At 36.2% G+C, this 19,102-nt stretch overlaps 2 protein-coding genes across 4 annotated transcripts in view; one reads left to right on the top strand and one right to left on the bottom strand.

Moving 5' to 3' along the window:
• The window catches only part of TARS1 (threonyl-tRNA synthetase 1), a 533,465-nt gene that overhangs the window by 143,776 nt on the left and 370,587 nt on the right, over positions 1–19,102 (top strand). The window lies entirely within an intron of this gene.
• ZFR (zinc finger RNA binding protein) overlaps positions 1,060–19,102 on the bottom strand; it is a 50,290-nt gene continuing 32,247 nt past the window's right edge. For 2 of the 3 annotated variants that reach the window (XM_063319889.1, XM_063319890.1), the window contains exons 10-20: positions 18,693–18,812; positions 17,574–17,719; positions 17,031–17,193; positions 15,174–15,379; positions 14,796–14,946; positions 13,472–13,613; positions 8,365–8,462; positions 7,448–7,543; positions 4,326–4,437; positions 4,118–4,215; positions 1,060–3,416 (exon numbers count right to left, since the gene is read on the bottom strand). In XM_063319889.1, coding sequence (XP_063175959.1) covers positions 3,237–3,416; positions 4,118–4,215; positions 4,326–4,437; positions 7,448–7,543; positions 8,365–8,462; positions 13,472–13,613; positions 14,796–14,946; positions 15,174–15,379; positions 17,031–17,193; positions 17,574–17,719; positions 18,693–18,812 — 1,512 coding nt within the window. In that variant the 3' untranslated portion in view covers positions 1,060–3,236. Of the gene's footprint in view, positions 3,417–4,117; positions 4,216–4,325; positions 4,438–7,447; positions 7,544–8,364; positions 8,463–13,471; positions 13,614–14,795; positions 14,947–15,173; positions 15,380–17,030; positions 17,194–17,573; positions 17,720–18,692; positions 18,813–19,102 lie in introns of those variants that run through there. The other variant, XM_063319891.1, reaches the window with a different exon arrangement.

The following is a 19,102-nucleotide window of genomic DNA, read 5'->3' as shown; positions in this document are numbered from 1 at the left end:
AAAAAACGCCAACAAGCAGAAGGAAAACAGATGTTTTTGTTGAATCTATCACTGTACTTTGTAAACCTACATTGTAAGTGCAAAAAACCAGACTGCAAATTGTGCCTACTACTTCTTTTTGCCCCGTCTATTATTACTGCTATGCTATTAAAATCCATTTGGGTAGTCCAAACAAGTCTTAATTGTTTAATAAAGAAATGAATTCGGCATTGTGTGAATACTTAACAGACTAATGATCAGCAGATATTCAACCAGCAACAAGAATGTTAAATATGCATACAAATTGTTGAAGGCATATTTAAAGTTGATTCCAACTCTCAGAAATTTGCTAGGTACAACAATTTTAAGTAGTATTAAATCACTTCTGAGTAGTGAAATAGGTCTAAAAATAGAAGCAGCAGATGAACCCGTCACATTCAGTAACTCTGTAAGATTAACAGTTCATCTAGAATTTCGTAATAGGGCAAGATGTTGATGGACTGTGTCCAACAGACTTTAATTTCTAGCAATGCCTCTAGAGAGGAATCCATGTGAAACCACCACGCTGCTCACAGACAGGACACATTCACAAACTAGGCAGACAAGTCAAAAGTTTGAAAAAGCTTCCAAACAGAACAGTCACATTTTCACAAACTGTTCCTCTGAGGTGGGCGCTGAGGGGGAAATTCTTGCTGTGTGTGTTTCTCTGCTGTGCATGATGACTGTGGTCATCACATGTGTATGATTACGGTCATATACATATGAACGTGTATGATTTAACACACAGCGCTGCTGACTAAAAAAGGCAAACACTGCTTATTAGTAAGCCACTAGCATTACCAAACCATAGGATATTAAAATGATTACTTGCTCATAAATTGGTTACTTGGTCTCGGTTTTGTCTTCCTAAGTGCACAGTGTCGTATTTGAAGTCAAAGCTAGGTCTGTGCTTTTTAAAACCTTGTTTTTCCATCCTTTTTAGATTACCAAGAGTCAGAAGTTACCCAAAACAGCCCACTAAAATGGGCAGGAAAACCAGAAACGAACTGCAAATTCACTCTTCACCACACAGCGCAAAAATAATGGTCACAGCTTCATATTTAATGTGGAATCACTTTTAAGTATACAATATTTCAAAAGATACAGAAACTGGTTAAGAGTTAAAAGCCAGTAGAACAAAAATACAGGAAATCCAAAATACATCTTTGACCTTTTTAATCCTGAATTTTAGGGTCACATGCCTGAATAGACAAGTTTGCTTTATGAGGAAGGAAACTTTGGTATGGAGTTGAACAAGCCACATGAATAGCACCTGTAGCTTTCAAAATAAATAGTAATAGCTAACTAGACACCATGGCAGCAATATACCCTCTTAAAAAAAGATCAAGAACATGCTTGGAGCTATGCATCAAGACTGGACAACAGAAACTAGTGTAACCTTTTTCTAAAGCAACTTTAAAGCATTTCTGCTTTCTACATTTCTGATGCTGAAATCAGTACGAAATCTTTCCTACAATGAGAAAGCTTTCCGTTTATTTGCTAACCACTAATAATCACTCCCTTAAAAATTGCACTCTGATGCTTGAAGAACACTGTATTAAATTTTTTTCTTTAAGTCTTTAGACTTCCTCTATTTTTCTAAAATATTGTATTTTTATTCCACAGGCCCATGCTGTTAGCAGTAAGTGTTGCAAACAGAAACATCCCCATACTCCGAGTTACTTATTAAAAAGGTCAAAGATAAATTTGACCTCAAAATGGAACAAAAGGGTTTTTTAATAAATGGTGCCAGAAATAACAAATGAGCTTTGTAATGTGTGGTACTCTCCTACAGCCATCACTAAAGTAATTACCGGAATGTTAGTCTCTGTTAATCTGTGTTTTATGGGTTTGCAACGAAGTTTAATACACATCGAACAGAGTGAGTGAAACTTCAGTTACCGGTGTATAAATGAGTTTTAGTCATTTAATAAATTTTCGTTTTTATCTGTGTGTTCCACTGTAGTGCTGTGACAACAAATCACACCTGTGTACCAGAGCATACATCAACAGTATGATGTAACTTTACTTACACCACTGCTATATTTAGCTTTTTGAAAGAGACATAAGCATACACTATGGCCACATCAAATAATTTTCTGGGTTTTTGCTTTAATAGCCTTCACTTTTTCAGTAATATTTCACTTTGAAAATGTGAATTATTGAAAAAAATCACAGAAAGTTTATACAGGAATAGCTATAAGGAATAACCTCACAGGCACTGATATGACAAACATTTATTTTAAGGGCTAAGAGGCATTAATCGACAAAGTCGACTAAAAAGAATGACTAACTTTGTCTAAATGGGAAATGCCTGCTTTTGCTTGTATGTTGAGAAAAGAAATTCAGAAAGTTATTTTTTGGCCTTGCTATGTCACAAAGTCAATCATACAAAGACCTACGCGTTTAACCTAAAAGGATAGTTTTAACAGCCCTTCTATCAAAAACATCATGCAAAACTTTGATCAATTATGCAGCTGCTTTAAAACTGTTGCAAGACCATACTGTATATATTAGCTTTTATACTGCTAATGCACAACTAACAGCAAACTTGATTAGATTAACACAAATTTGTCTTAATTACACTGTTATATCACACTAAGGAGACAAATGCCACAAGATTGGCAAAAACATTTAATTCTGAGCACTCAAACGGCAGGATAATTATGTGTTGTAACCCCTTCACATTTAGAAAAAAAGCCATAATCCTGCAGTCTCACTTTACAAAAAAAAGTTCTGTAAAATATTAATTGGGAGGGGAACAGTTTATACTATCTAAAACAAAGTAACTTACACAACTAGTGTCAAAGGCAAACAAAAAAACTTCTAAATAAAAAAATCAAAATACACATAGCAACAGAAGCATTAAATACATAAAAGATAAGAAGACAATGCAGTTGTTAATAAAAAAGACCAAAAAAAAGAAGAAAAGTTACTAAAGTTAGCAACACATTTAAAGAAAACGCAATGAGGGAAAAACTATTCTTTCCTACGACAACAGAGTTTCCATTTGCAGTCTTTCCATCCATAATTTGTCTGGTACAGTACATCCATTAAAATACTCAGAATCTCACAGAAGAGCGAGGTTGTTCTCTTCCAAATCTAATTCCACAGTTGGTTTTGGATGTTTTAAACAGACATTATTATGAATGAAGTAAAAGCAAGGCAACAAATGGACTTTTTATCACCTTTGATCCTAGCATTGCTGACAAACATTTTTAAAAGTTATCATAATCTTTTTTGTCTTTTTTTCCCTCTGCTTCAAATCCATCAACCCCATCACTGTCCCTTCTCCTTTTCCTGTTGTTATGGATGTTGAAGCGTTGATTCATCTGTGGTAATGGATCCATCCCCAAAACTTTGTGTATTTGACGGAATGCAAGGAGTCTCAGTGCAAACTAGAAAAAGGGCAGAAAGAAGATATTTCTGTTAGAAACAAATGTCTATTTTGAGTACATTGTCAAACAATTAATGAAGAACATTAGCAGCTGTATTACCCTTAGCTCTCATTATCCCTTCTTCCTTCCCCCAACAAAGTCAGCACAATAATATGTGTATGTCACATTTGCTGCTTCTGTACAAAATACAGCATCTTACCTAAAAAGTAACGTACATGTGTTTTAGCTGCTGGACTTGCCCTGAAGCAGCCAAGGTTTGTCACATGTCCCTTTACACGTTAGTAATCTTTAGCAAAAGGACCAAATGAAGAGGAAGGGCCTTAACCTCTTAAGCTGCTAGCATGAATTGTCAATACTGCGGGCAGATACAATAAATATTAAAAATTAAACTTACACAGATTTATTAATAAAATATTAAATGCCACTGCAGTTTTAAATCTAATAACATACCACTGTAGAGTGCTTCAAAGTTTTCAGGAAAGTATGTTAATTTTAGTGCAAAAATGAACAGTATTATACATCCTCTGGTTGTGGTATTTTTATTGCCTAGCTTAAGACCAATCATCTGAAAGACCGAACTACATTCTAAGAAAGGAAAATTCATGTCAATCATGTAACTCCATTTAAAAAAACAAACAAAAATAAAACCCCTTCAAAAACCAGCCATCAAATTTAGCTACTTCACACATGCGTTTTCTTACCTGTGCACTCGAAGTAATATCCTCTCGTTGCTGATCTGTCATTACAGCAAGTGTATCAAAAGGATCTTTTTCACAAGGGTCCAGAAGGCCAGGACCACCTACAACGGTTAGGCTAATTAGTAGCACATCTCCACCTTATTTCAACCAAGATTACAGATTTTACAGTAGTTAAGCATAAGTATACAGATACTGATCAAATGCAACTTGCCTTTAAGGATGATTCCTGAAGATATACACTCAAAAACTCTTCTCAGAGCATCCCCAGGACTCTGTGGTCCAGTAGCGCTGCTAATTGCTTTTTCCACAAGCAACTCCATAGCCTAGAGCAACAGTAAGAAAATCAGCCAATTTAGAAAACAGATTAAAACAGAAAAAAGCTGTTACTGTTGTTCAACACAGAACTATTGAATCTGGAATTTAGAAGAACACTACACATCACAGAACACTTTCAGTTAAAATGAAAAAAAATTCAGTATTTTATAAAGATGAATAAAAAGAAAGCTGGTGCAAGATTAATATTGAGTACTGATACTGATATGCTTCTTCTCAACTTAAGCTGTTTAAAAGTTTTGTAGGAATACATACAGAAGTAGCCTACATATGCAGGCAGGCAACTTGCTCGGCCATTTTTTGAGAGAGTGTGAAACATGGTGGGTCGCCCACATCTGTCAGCCGCATGAACAGACAGCACACAGTGTATCTGATGAAATTAACAGGATGCTATAGAAAAATTAATCTTTTTCTACAAGGGTACAGAAGCTTAAAGCATCAAAACTTTAATGATCTTTTACTGTTTAAGTGGTTACTAGTTCTTCAGTTTAGCAAAACTGAAGTTCATAGTGTTAGACTATGTTAGGAGAAAACTTGCTAACTCAGATGTTAAACAAGTGCAAAAAACCACTGATGATAAACAGGTTTTCTAAAATGTATAAATTGCTTGATATTAGTTAAAATGGTTTAAATTATTATCTGTATTTTAAATATTGTTTTTCCTGTGAATATTTCCATTGTTTACTTTTATTAGACAATTTTTTTTTCCAGAAAAAACATATAAAAGGTATTTGCAAAAGTAAAGAATAGTTTTCCTTAGTTTTTTTTCAGCATTAAATGGATGTTTTAATACCACCTCCTTAGTAACTTTAATTCTCAAACAATCTCTCTTGTTTCTTTGGTGGGTTTTTTGAGGGGTTTGCTTTTTGGTCCTCCCACTCCCCACTGAGTTTACGGTTGTTCAAATGTTGCCTTTTATTTTTACTTAGCAGGAGTAAATGCCTATTCTGACGCATGCAAGTAACTACAGGCAGTGTTGATTACAATCCTTCACTAAGGGTGCCCATTCCTTTCCATTTTAGCTCCATTTAACTGACAAATTTAATTTCTTGAGCATGGTATTTCCATACTCCCACTGTATCACTCAGGATTTAGCAACAGCAATATAGTTGTTTTCAAGTATGAACCAAAATAGAGCAGGAAAGAAAAAAAGCAGACATGTTTTTGCATTTATTCAAGCCTAGTTCTTTTGGATGCTCATACAATACACTAAAGCCTGCAACTTCATCCTAGGAAAATGTGAGTTAGGATGCCCCGGTGTTTACATGCACGAAAGGCTGCATTCCAAGTTTGAAAAATCAACCCTGAATAGTAGTTCCTTCTAACTTGCAGGAACCTGACAAAATTCTTCTAATTTCATTTTTATGTTTAGGTATATGAAGAGGGTGCTATTAATGTCAACATTTAGAGTTCCTAATATTGTCTATTTTTACAACTACTTAGATTTCTTTTGAAAAGATATGGCATCTCTTTGATTTGTAACAGAACTCTAGCACACAGGTTAGGAGAAGTTCTGCATCTAGAAAAATATATTTCTACAATCTACGAAATTCCACCTGTGACTGGCAGAAATGACATATATTTAAAAATGACCATTTTCATTCTGTCGTTGTTTTTATCCGTAAGACTTTGCCAACAGGCCGACTACACAGACTTCCATGTTGATCCATGTCACTGACAATGCATCAGGTACCAGGAGCAAATCAGGAATCACTTTTGGAGGGAGCTGAGACACAGCAAGGCCTGACACATGGCTTCATACCTCTCTTCCCTTCTGGATATGCCTCAGAACAGATGATGTGAGAAATAAGAAACAGCATTCCTTGTTCTTCATCCATGTGCCTGCTGCGTGTTGCAATAACACTAGGGATGCTTTTCTAAATGTATGCCAGGGTTTTTTCTTCAGCAACTAAGAATCATAGTGATATTAAGAGGGTACTTACATACTTAGCTTCTCTTAAGCTTTATTTGACAGTGTATCTTTCATGAAATGTAGTACAGAAACTGGCACTATTTTTTTTTACTTTAAATATTTTAAATCCAGAAATAACCGTACCACATTTTTTCCAGAAGCAATAAATATTATCAGAAGTAATTTAATAGAATTTTCTGCAAGCTTAGTACAGTTGTAAGACTGTAATAATAATAATGCCAAATGCTCAAACTGTCTTGACAATGTTAGCGCTCTTCCTGCCAAAACTGAAATGGAAGCACTACAGTGCAATAGGATTTTGTCTGTGAAACAAAACAGTCAGAGCAAAGTTTACTTCCACACTATACACGAAACAAAGATTTTGTTTCAGACTAACTTTATCCAGTTCACAGACTGAACATCTGTTAATATTTGGAGCACAAGTTGCACTCCTGGAGAGCATCATTTCCGATCGTCAATGCAAAAGGAATGTTCCAAGAACAGTCGTCTGCAAGAATTCAGAGAGGTAACCCTGTACAAACTAGAGATCTAAGTGACTCTGATTAAAATACTAATAGTGACATACCCACAGACTGTACTGAAGTACTGTGGCATTTCATCTTGCGGAAGGGGCAAATTAACGATCACAGGAATTACTGTGATTTATTCTTTCAAGTTATCTGAAAGGTCGCAGAACTATCTGGCCACAGCTGACATTATTTTAAGTAAGTTTAAGTAAACTCCAAGCAATTCAGAATACACGGTTAGAAAAAATTAGATTCTTTTATACAAAGTAAAGGAAAAAATGCTAAAATCTAGAATAAGAATGCTACCCACAAAGAATACAAAAGAACAAGAAAATTCCTTTTGTGGAAAAAAAAAATAAATCCAGCTCCAAATGACAAAACCTCAGAAAATTAAATTTTTAGAGGAAATCTGGATCATTTGCTGGGGAAAAAAAGCAACTAAAAAACCCCTTACATTACTTCTTGAAAAGTCTACATTTAAAAACTGTAGTAACAATTCCCTATGCTTCCCTGGCAGTACCATGTGTATTAAAAAGACTCATTCAAAAGAACACTACTCACCCAGCTTGGAAAATCAGACCAAGTTGGAACTCGCTGACAGAGGTCACGAAGAATACGTATGATAATCACACAGGACTGCAGACCATTAGCTCTAGCCTTGAGAGCAATACAAAATCAAATTAATTAATCCCAGCACCTACAGCAAATAGGACTTGTTGAAAGACTAAAACACCACTGTTCAATGGAAGCTCGGATACAAGATTGAAACAAATCATTCTACAACTTTACTCCGTGAGCTGCCATTTACAGCAGTATTTTATACAGGGTTAGTAATTTAAGGTGGTAGGAGTCAAAGTGCACAGGTTATACAAGAATAACATTTCTTGATCCCCTGTACACTTTGACCTGTGTTCACTTGTAACAATAAATACAGTATCTTTCTATATTAGAAATAAAAAGGATAAAGTAAAGATCTAAGAAATAGGTATAGAGACTGAAAGGTCAAGGGAATCTGTTTGGTTTCTTTATTGTGCCTTTGCCAGAAGGCAAAGTCACTAAACCAAACAGTTGCTTCTCACCTTTCATTCCCTACACTTAATGCACTTAAAGAAATAGGAAAAAAAGTCTTAAATCTAAACACAAAGCTTTAAACACATATTCCATTATTTAAAGCAAAGTTACTCTGCAGCCTTATGGAATATATAACAAATACACAACATATGATCACCCCAAGCCGAGTCAAGCTTTCAACATTGCCTTCTCCGTGACCAGAAAAAAAAATCATGTCAAATGAGCAATAACTGCATAAAGCAGTTCCTCCGTACTCAACCTTCTACATTTAAATTTAGGGACCAGAAAAATATTAAGTATTATTAGCATGAACAACACTGAGTGTTTCCACACAATTAAACATTCATATTGCAACTGAACTAATCTCTCATAAGGCTACAAGAAGAAAGTAAAATGATGTTCCGAACCTGGAACCACTTAGCGTGGCGTAGAGCAGCCAGAGCGTCAAGGCATTTTTGCCTGTCCAAGACGTCCGGTGGGTCTTTCACCATACCCGAGGTTACATCTAAAATGGATTGAATTGGCAAAATGCAGTGAGGAATGGGTGTTTGACCAGGTGAGCAAGACACTTCCTTAAAGTAGCTTCAATGTCACACATGCCATTTAAAGTTTAAACCCTTGAACAACGAATGTAAATGTTCAATAAAAGCCATTCAATTAGGATTCGGGCATCAACCCAGTATGAAGATCAAGAGCATATTATACTTTAGCTCTGAGGTTATTTTCAAATGCACTGCAGATTATGCAATGCGTAGTACTTCTTTATTTAAGCTAACACTGGAAAAACACATATCCCCTAAAATTAAATACTGAAGGAAGGATGGTTGGACACAGTGCACCAGCACAGAGAACACAAGACAGAAGGAACACAAAAATCCACTTTAACCAAGTAGAAACATTCAAACTTAGTTTCTTCTAAATTTCAATGGTCACGTGTTATTTGGGACCTATTCTTTAAAAGAAAGACTAACAAATCTTAAAGGCGCTAAATGTTTAGTAATGATGTTATTTGCCTCAAACCTCAAACTAGAAATTATTTTGCTTTAAAACCTGACTAAAGGAGTATGAAATGTTCTTCAATATTACAGAGTTCCGTTATTTTCTAGTACCCTCTCTCTTACTCCTATAAATAAAATTCCTCGGCCCATAATGTATGTGGCTCCAACATCATTTAGGATTCAAGGAAGAATCTGAAAAGGGACTGCTTTACTTAAGGTTCAGCAGGAAAAAAAACCAGCAAGGAATAGAAGGAATAGTTTAAAAAACATCTGAAAGATAATAAAGAAAATATAGTAGATCTTGTATAGTTAAATGTTCAGAAACAGATTTAATTACCAAGCTGACTGCTTTGTTACCAACAAGGAAGAGACCACAGGCCCTTTTGGAAGTGGTTTAACCCTTCACACTGGCACCACTGAACAATGTAAAATAGTATCCTCAGGTTAAAAATTGTACAGATATAATGCAGTAATCAGCTTTAAAAGTTCTTTGTTTTACTAATTATGAAAATGGCTATTGTGCCTAGTAACAATGTATTTTGGTAGTGTAACTGGTGATACACCAGGTAAGATGAAACAAAAAGCCCTCAGCCAATGGCACTCATTTCACAGGAGCTGGCTGTATGGAACAATATAGTTTACTCCAGCAAGATATAAATTTAGGTAAAACAGAGACTAAAATAAAATAATAATAAATAAAAATATTAAGACTCATGAAACATGCCTGCAGGGAGAAGCTTTTACGGATGCTGCAGAAAGACAGCTCTGAAACCACCTATTTTACACAAACGTAAAATAGAATAGGGGGATACTTTACTAGACAGAGAGCTAAAAGGCCATGAATGAATATGGTGGTACAACTTTGCAATATAACAATTAAATTTAGTCTGAAGTACTGCATTCAGATTTGAGTATTTTTTATAGGATAGTCCCATTGCTCTGCACAGAGATAAAAGGGGGAAGATTTCAAAATAAGAACGAAGCTGAGAAGAACATAGGTATCTTCTCACAGATATTCCAACTTATGGGCTATGTGTTAAAGTGGAAAGATGAAAATCTGCACTAAAGGCAATTACAGAGCAAATGAAGATGTTTAAAGTGCTATTTCCTTTAAAATAAAACAAAAACAAACCAAAAAAAACCAACCCTAAACCTATACAAGAGAGGTGCCAGGTAAGGTAATTGATGAAACAAGTACGATCTAGATATAAGAGACAAGGAGTACATTTAGAGAAAAACCACAGCAGGGAAAAAGTGGCCAAGTAAGGTTGAGAAATTAAAAATAAAAATATGGGTTGTTGGGCCTAGTAGCCTAATCAGTCAATTATTTAAATTCTTCTAAAGCTAATATGCAAATAGGTGACACTGCAAACTTTTAGCACAGTAATTCATTACATAATTTGAATCTCCAATTACTTCTAGCTCTGAAAAACTTCCATTTTGAAAATAATTTTACTAAAAGGAATTAAGTGTAGTTGAAGTGCACAGAAAAGAATCTTACTCAGTACTGGAAATGTTAATCTAAAATGTGCTACTAATAGATTATCATATCAACACCCTTGAAACTTAAAAAGACTCTAAAAGTCAGAAGTTGCCAAGGCACCTATTGCACTGACAATACATTGACTGAAAGAAGGTATCAAGGTAACTCTTGTAATATTTAATCTGTGGATTTTTGCATCTGTTTCACATTTCAGGATTAACCCCTTAAAGACTATTTAGCTAAATTCAGACGCCTAACTTACGACCTTGTTAAGCTAAGGCAAAAAAACTGAATTAATTTACAAAACAGAAGCTCAAATTCTTACCCTATATAACTTAATTTATTACTAGCCTAAATATAAGGGGTTAATCTTCAGTTAGACATGCTGTGTCCACACTACCTCTTCATTAAAAGTTAACAGGTATACCAAATTTTGGTAAGTTTTATTATGGGAAATACATTTTACCCAGTCAACTATTTCAAGACTAGTGTGAACACTGCTTAATTCTAGGAGAGACAAAGACGAAAAGAAAAAAAAAAAAAAACCACACGAATTAACAGCAGATGCTAGGACTATGCATCCAAACCCCCTCCTTTGTAAAGCATGGCAGGTGTGACACTGAGCTTTAGAAAACCTTGGTCAAAAATCCTTCCGATGTCTTGGCAGCAACCCCTGACAGGAATCAAGTCCCTCTGCTAGAAGGCTTTGGACCGGGGCTGTTAGCTAAGGATAAAAAAGACACACGCGCACACATATATGCGTTTACAAGTATGTACACTTTGTTTGCGGAAGGAAAGATTCCACAGCAGGGGTTAGAGCACTTTGAATATAGCAGATTCGGTAAACTGTCAAACGCACCATACTGTAAGAAACAGTAGCTATGCGGTTAACAATTTTATTTCACTGTATTTTTTTTTTTAGCCTTTTATCATGTAATGGGATTATTACACATCAAACATGATTCTACTCCAGGTGCAAGTCTCAGTCTCATCTTTACATAAACTGGTTCTTCCGGTAAAGCCTTCCTTATCACCTGAACTAGCTCCCCAAGCGGGCTAAAAAAAAAATGAAAACTTTAAACCATTGTAAGACACAGAGCATGAGAAGCTGCAGTAAGAAAAAACACAAATACATACTGTTACTCTGCAGCAAATAAGTAGCAGTCTTCGTAACAAGGCCTTCTTTGCTGCAATAATTTGCAATTCAGTCTTCTATTTGCTCTAGTTTCAAAAGCGAACTTTTCTGCACATCCATTTTATACTGCTCAGTGTCTTGAAGAGAAATCTAACTTGATTTTGCCTGCCTAGAGGCAGTACTGCGTTCAGCAGTGAATAAACTCACAATGATCATTTTAACTCAAGTGTGGGTCAGACAAAAATACAGATTTGTTTCCTTTAAGTGGTATAAATTAAGGGATTGATGGTAGTAGTTTGAAATTTGTTTTATTTTCAGCCCATATCTTAGATTTTAGGCCTGAAACCATGTAATTGAAATTGCGTATTGTGGCAGGGATCAATACTGCACTTTTGCAGAATACATTAAGGAATAAGCATGGTGTTTAAGGTTAACTTCATTTAATGGTTAATCTAATAATCAAATCTTTTAAGTTAAAGGATTGTTAAATTAAAGTATCAAGTTAAAGAACTTGAATAATATGTGAAGTCTGATTCAGCATAGACAAACCAAGAGTCACGTTACACTTAAGATTATCAAAAAAAAGGTAGAATTGGTTGGGTGTGACAGTACATGTACAAAGCCTTTATAGCTAGGATAATATTCACAAGTTAAAAATCATGTACAAAGCACTCTTAAAGACTCTTCAGTAGTCATCCAAACCAGAGAATGCATCTTTAAATTTTTCTTTTTGATTACGTAGGACGACTTTGTTAACACTGCTTGCTTACGATGCACTGGTCACAGCTACAGAACATTTACTAATGCAATATAAAAACCTCAAGTATTTTAGAGGACATGTAATGATGAGATGAAATAAAAAAACCTCCGTGGCTTATATAAATACGTATATACACAAGCACATGTATACATACACACATACAATTTTTTTCGACCTGCATATGAGAAGTGTTAAGATAGCCTCAGATTTCCTATTTGTAGGTTCACTGGCAAACACCAGAACCCTGTTTGCCATTGATCTCTTTCCACTATGAAAATACTGGATTAAAAGGAAACAAAAGTTAATTTTATCTGACCCGTAAACAAAAAGAACCAATGTACTGCAGACGTTAATCATGCTTGTTGGCTTAAAAGCTTCTGGAGCTTTGAAAGTGTTACAGAACAGACCCTAAAGCAACACTGCTGGCACCAGAGAAACTGTGGACTTCAGAAAAGTAAATTGATTTACAAGCTCCCCGTTCTGCTTCAGCTCAACGACAAAGCCATTTCTCTTGTTGTACTAGTGTGGGTTTGCCAGTTGGATAGAAGACTGATTGTAATACCAGGAGCCTAAATATACTCAAAAAAGCACTCCAGACCAAAAAGCAACCTCAGAGAGCTGGAAAAAATCGCATTGCCTTTTAAAGTTAGAAGCACTGTTACCACCAAAAGTATCATGAAAGTGCATTTCAAGTGGCGCTGCTATTTGGAATGTGTAAGTGATGGTAATACTGATCCAGTTAAACCCAAAAACCTGTGATTTGATTTTCTAAAACCATACAATCTTTCTCTTAGGGCAAGACTCCTCTAGAAAGCCAGTTTACAGCCACTTGCTATAAAGTACTTATTTTTCCACAAAATTTTAAAAGACAGGAAAAAAATAGTCAAGTTTGTACCTTTTCCAGAAAGCTGAGGTTGGACATGAAGTTAGAAATTTTTAAAATTAAATAAACGCATCATGTAAGCATTTATTTTAACCAACTGTTCTCTACCGAGACTGGTTGTTAAAAAACAAGGTTTCGATCAAATACACGTGCCAGCATGTTGCCTTCCAGGACCTTAATGCCATCTTAAGCAGAACATAGATAAACATAAAAAAACAGGTGAGAAAGAATTAACATCTTTAACAACTTCCCAACCTCCATCCCTCATGTTCTCCTCCCGAATGACTGGAGATGTCAGTGTGATAGTAACTTGCATTTTGGGTTCCACACATGAATTTAAAATTATTGCTGCTTCTGGGACTGCACACTTGATATCGTATTTCTCAGGACTTATTACCTAAATATCGAGAAACAGAAATTTCCATTAGCATGTAGACAATAAAAGTACGGGGAAGTAAACGGATTTCAAGAGTCTTTTTAACAGAAAGACAGAAACGCAATATAATTATATGAAGCAGATACCTCTGTATTCAAAGAAACAATGTTCTTCAAGCTTGCAGTTACAGGACGGGTACTGCTAGGTACATCCTATACTTGGCTGTCACAACACGGTAAGAACAAAGAGCATGATAAACACCAGGGAAAAAATGTAAGAGTAACTAATAAGGTGGTTATTCTGAATTGCTTCTTGCAACTACATTCAATGATTCTATACACCCCCAAAAGAAAGCTGTAGGCACCTCTGTCACCTTCTTCCATAAATAGAGGGACAAGTGACTTTTCCACAGAGCCAGACCAAGATGTGCAGTTTCTAAATTTTCTTATGTTCTGTTACTTCAAAAAAGACCAAACTCAAGAGTATTTTCTAATTAATCTGATCCTGCTGAAACTTCTACCATGCCACTGATTCTGCTGAACATTTCACCAGAACACACTGAAATACTCATGTTGTGACAAGCATTCTATAACGATGGTGGACAGGCTTTGTTCAGCAAAGACTTTCTTTTATATTTTCATTTCTTGTGGAAATAGAGCAAATGGTTTGTAAGAATTCTGCTGAACGGTCTAAAACTGCATGTACTTTTTTTTTTTTTTAAGGGACAAACTAAATAACCAAACACACAGGACATAGTTAACTAATTGTGGAACTACAAAGCACTGACATATACAACTTGGAAACAAGATGTAAGTACAAACAGACTGGCGTTGATGGAGAACTTTGACCCTCAGGCAGCAAGCTTCCTGTAACACTCCACGAATTACCTCTACTGCTGCTGGTAACTAAGTAATAGTCTTTCTTCTGTTCATTTCTACTTCCCAATTAAATGAAATCTATTAAATGATGATGGATACGATACCACTAGCATAAACACCTAGACGCTTATGTGGACACAACATACAGAAAGCAAAACAGGCAGCACAGTCCCTGAATTCAGATGGCAACGCTCAGAAAATGGAAAGAAACTGAACCCGAGCTATAAAACGTGGCACAGTGAGCCCTGTAGACATTAGACTTGAGGACAGATTTTTACAGTATTTTTACAAAAACTCAAATAAAAAAAATCTGAATTCTACTTACTGCAAGTTGTTTGGGAAGACTTTCAGCAATACGGCTGAGTAATGTCTTTGAAGGCTTCTCAGCGCATAACAAAACAAGATTGACATTTCGGTCTCCACGGAGTAGCAAACCTTTAGCCAAAACGCCTACCCGCAAAACTCCTTTCAAAGCTCTGTGAATTACAGTTACAAGTTGCATTTAAGATAATATAAAAAACTTAAAACTAAGAAGAACGAAAAGTGAAATAAAATAGGGGTATGCCACATACTTTTGAGGCCACAGTGACATATACCATATCAAAAACCAAACAGAATCTCTGGAAGCACTGGTAACAGTGTAAGGAAAAACTTGAGAAACAAATGATGACATTCTTAAGAAGTGATTAAAAAAAAATAATACCTGTCTTTACTGCCATCTTTCTTATCATCTCCCTCTTTGTTCTTGCTTTTTTCATGATCAGTCATGTTATCAGAAACAAGTTTCAAAGCCCGCTCAGTAATAGAAACAATTTTTTGGACTGCTTGGAGTTCCTCCTCTGTTGGATATATAGCGGCGTGTTTGGTCATGACATAGCGGTCATCAGAGGAGTCCGGGCGGCGTAGAGGCTGAACAGACAAAAAAGCATATTTCTGAAATCTGGGTACACTTCCAAGTTCACAAATGGTAAGTGACCAAAACTCAAACATATAGCTAAACAACTGCATAGTCAAAAGTCAAATAGCTGCAATGTAACAAATCATGAACTGAAGTGTCCTTAACAACTTGCACTTGTCACAATCAATCATGTCTGAAAAAACATGAAATGTATCAAAATTAAACAAATTATGAAATCCTAGGATCAAATGCATCTCCCCAAGATAAATATCTATTGCCTATCAACTGGGAAATACTTGCATATTGCTGCAAAATAAAGTATCCATGATTGCTTTCACAGAATCACGGGAGAAATTAAATGGGAAGGGACATCAGGAGGTCCTCTAGTGCAACCTCCTGCCCAACCATGGCCAGCTATAAGACCATATCATGCTGCTCAGGGCTTTATCTAGTTGATTTTTGAAAACCACCAGAGATGGGGGCCGCAAAACATCTGTGTGAAATAATTTATTTCCTGTATTCAACCCAAACCTCTTTTGTCTCAGCTTAAGCTGGTTTTATCTTGCCCTCTCATGACTACAGAGAGCCTGGCTCCATTGTCTTTATAATGCACAGGTATTAGAAGGCTACTATATCGCACTGAAGCTTCCTCTTCTCCAGGCTGAATGAGCCCAGATCTGTCAGTCTCTCCTCACAGGGTATGCATTCCAGTCCTCTGACCATCCTGGCAGCCCCATCCCAAACCTGCTATGATTTGTAGTTTCTTTATTGTACTGGAAAGACCAAAACTGAATGCAGTATTGCAGTTTGGGTCTAACGAAAGCTGATCCTTCCCCTACCGATTATGCCTCTGCTAATATAACCCAGGATGCTGTTGGCCTTCATTGCTGCCAGGGTACGCTGTTGACTCCCGTTCAGCTTGCTATCTGCATCCTCAGATTCCTTTTAGTTGGGCTGCTACCCAGCCTGTCACCCCCCAGCCTGTATCAGTGCAAGGGCTTATTCCTTCCCAAGTGCAGCATTAGGCATTTATCCTTGCATAATTCCATAAAGTTCTTGTTGATCCACTCCTCCAGTCTGCCTAGGTCCCTCTGGATGGCAGCCCTGCCCTCAAAGGTATCAGCTGTTCTCCACACCCGAAACTAACTGAGTTTCGTGCCAGCTGCAAACCTTATGAGTGTGAACTCACTCCATCACCTTTCAGATCATTGATAAGGTGCTAATGAGACACATACCACGACAAACCCATGTGGACTGCCCTTGTTACCAACCTCCAGGTAGGGTACGACCCACCACTAACCATTACCCTCTGGGACTGACCATCCAACCACTCTTTATCCATACATTAGTTCACAATTAGATAAATAATGTTGTATAATGCAATTAAATAAAATTAAAAGTAGCACACAAATCCAGAGTGATTTGTATTTCAGAAGAAACAGTATTTGTCTTTAAGGCATCCTTTTGTCATTTCAGTGGACTTATTTTGGAAGACACGTCCACCTACACAGTTTCATTAGCATGTAATTTTGTCTTCACTTTTCCAAATCCATTATGAAGGAACACTGGAGACAACTGAAGCAGCACTGAATAATTTACAGTTCTAAACTGTGGCTCCTGATAAGTATGATTTCATTTTTTTTCTCAAGTTAAAAAACTCACTGCTGGTCCTTGGGGCTGAGGAGGCATTCCTGGTCTAACTCCCAGCAGGCCTAGAGGTCCTGGAGGACCATGAGGATATCCTCCATCTGGTATTCTGCGACGGTCATCCCAGTGATGCTGCTCTTCCTCCATTCTCCTCCAGTACATGTCCTCTTCATATCGCCTGAAGTGCATCAATTGTTCTCTTTATATAGCAGTTAATACTTGCAACCATTCTAAATAAATTCTTGTATGTCCTCACTAACTCATTTCTAGTAGTCATAAGCAAATACCACCGAACTGCAGAGGGTAACTAAAACGCATGGTTATTTTGAAAGAGGGTCTAAATTTATAGCAAAATAATTCTAGTAAGTCTGCATTCCTCAGGAGAATTGAACACTAACAAACAAAAACCCCAGAGGGATAATGACAACTTAATTTACAACAAGACAGTACAGAGTTCCCAAAACAAGTATTCAAAATAAGTAACTACAGAAGCATAGTTAGTTTTAGATAATCTGACTGCAGCTTTGTGTCATTCATTGATAAAACAGAATGCATTACCTCATTTCCATCCTCCAGCGTTCTTCCTCTTCTCGTCTTCTCCAGTATTCTTCTTTCTGCATCTGTTTCCTCATCTTCTCTTCTTGAATTTTTCTTGCTCGAATACTGGGCTTTACTTCTACTTGTAAGTCTGGGTTTACTTTTTTCTAGTTCAGAAAAATAATGAATTAAATGTTGTTTTTCCTCTACTCATCTCAAGCCTACACAGTTCTCACATATTTAACACATGATATTAGTCTACAATAAATTCAAGGGGAGTAAAATGCAGTTTTAGAACTGCATTGAATGAGTAGTTGAAGAAGAAAAATCTGTGTCCGATATTTTAAAGGAAAGAAATAGCAACATATTACAAATAGCATGAATTCCCTCTTCACTTATAAAAGAACAAAGCAATTTAAGATTTAAATATTACATGAAATACTGCGTAACTTGTTCATTCTGTCGTAAGATGACTACTCCGTAGCCTGAAAAAACATTCCATCCAAACCACAGCGTGCTTCCTGATGCCCTGTTCCTGAGGGGTCCCTCATACAGGGGCATAATCATGAGTTCCTGAATAAAATTTTCTGTCCATTTTTTCTCTTCTTTCATCCTTTTCATGATTATGCAGGTCCACTGTATCTCCTGTGACCACACTAGATTCTTCCAATATAATCTTACAACGATCAAAATGCACACCGTATGTCGTTACTGGTGCATCTCCACTCATGATTGCAAAATATGCAACACTTATTTCTGAGATGTCTCCACAAATGGTTTATTTGGTTTATCCTGGCAAAAACATTGAGCACTACTATTTTACGCTATTTGAAATTCATGGTAAACAACATAAAGCGCCTACTGTTGCTTGCATACCTTGTACCATATTTTAACATTGCAAAGGTTGCCTGAAAGCAATGTTCAAAATGTTTAAAAGAAACGCAAACCAAAATACCGTTTCACAGCCTGCATTACTTCTTTAAAGACTATAATCCTTAAGAAATATATTTCTCTACCTTTTTTTTATATGCAGTTTTCTCAGAGTACCTACTTTTGTCTAGTCTTTAAATATAAGAACATGTAATCAGTCAGCTGACTTCTGGTGGCTTTTCAGATAGAAGCATCACCATTTCTACTAACCTTATACTGAAGTCTGTGCCGCCTCCCTTTCAGGTGCATCTCCTTGGCATTAGGATCGTTAAAGCTGCATTCACAAAGTTTACAGTGAAAGCGGATCACCTTTCCTTCATCATTTCTTACCTGGAAAGTAAAGTTATAACATATTTGGCTTCTTTTTTTTTTAAAAAAACCCAAAGCTGATGTAAAAATAAATCTAATTTAGTGACACTGGATAACATCCACCTATCTCATAATTGTCTAAAAAGTTCACACAATAACTGAAAGAAAACAAAGTAGAACTTTCAATTCTGACAGACACACCACTGTGTTTGGTAATGAACAAAGTTCTTCCACTCCGAAGAGTACACAGCTATAAACTTGAGCCTGAAGATACTGAGTTGAATAATTACAAACTTGCAAATCATGAAAAA

The sequence above is a fragment of the Chroicocephalus ridibundus genome, chromosome Z, assembly GCF_963924245.1.
Source record: "Chroicocephalus ridibundus chromosome Z, bChrRid1.1, whole genome shotgun sequence".
NCBI lineage: Eukaryota > Metazoa > Chordata > Aves > Charadriiformes > Laridae > Chroicocephalus > Chroicocephalus ridibundus.
Note: the sequence above shows the minus strand (reverse complement) of the source record. Positions and strands in the feature narration are given on the sequence as shown.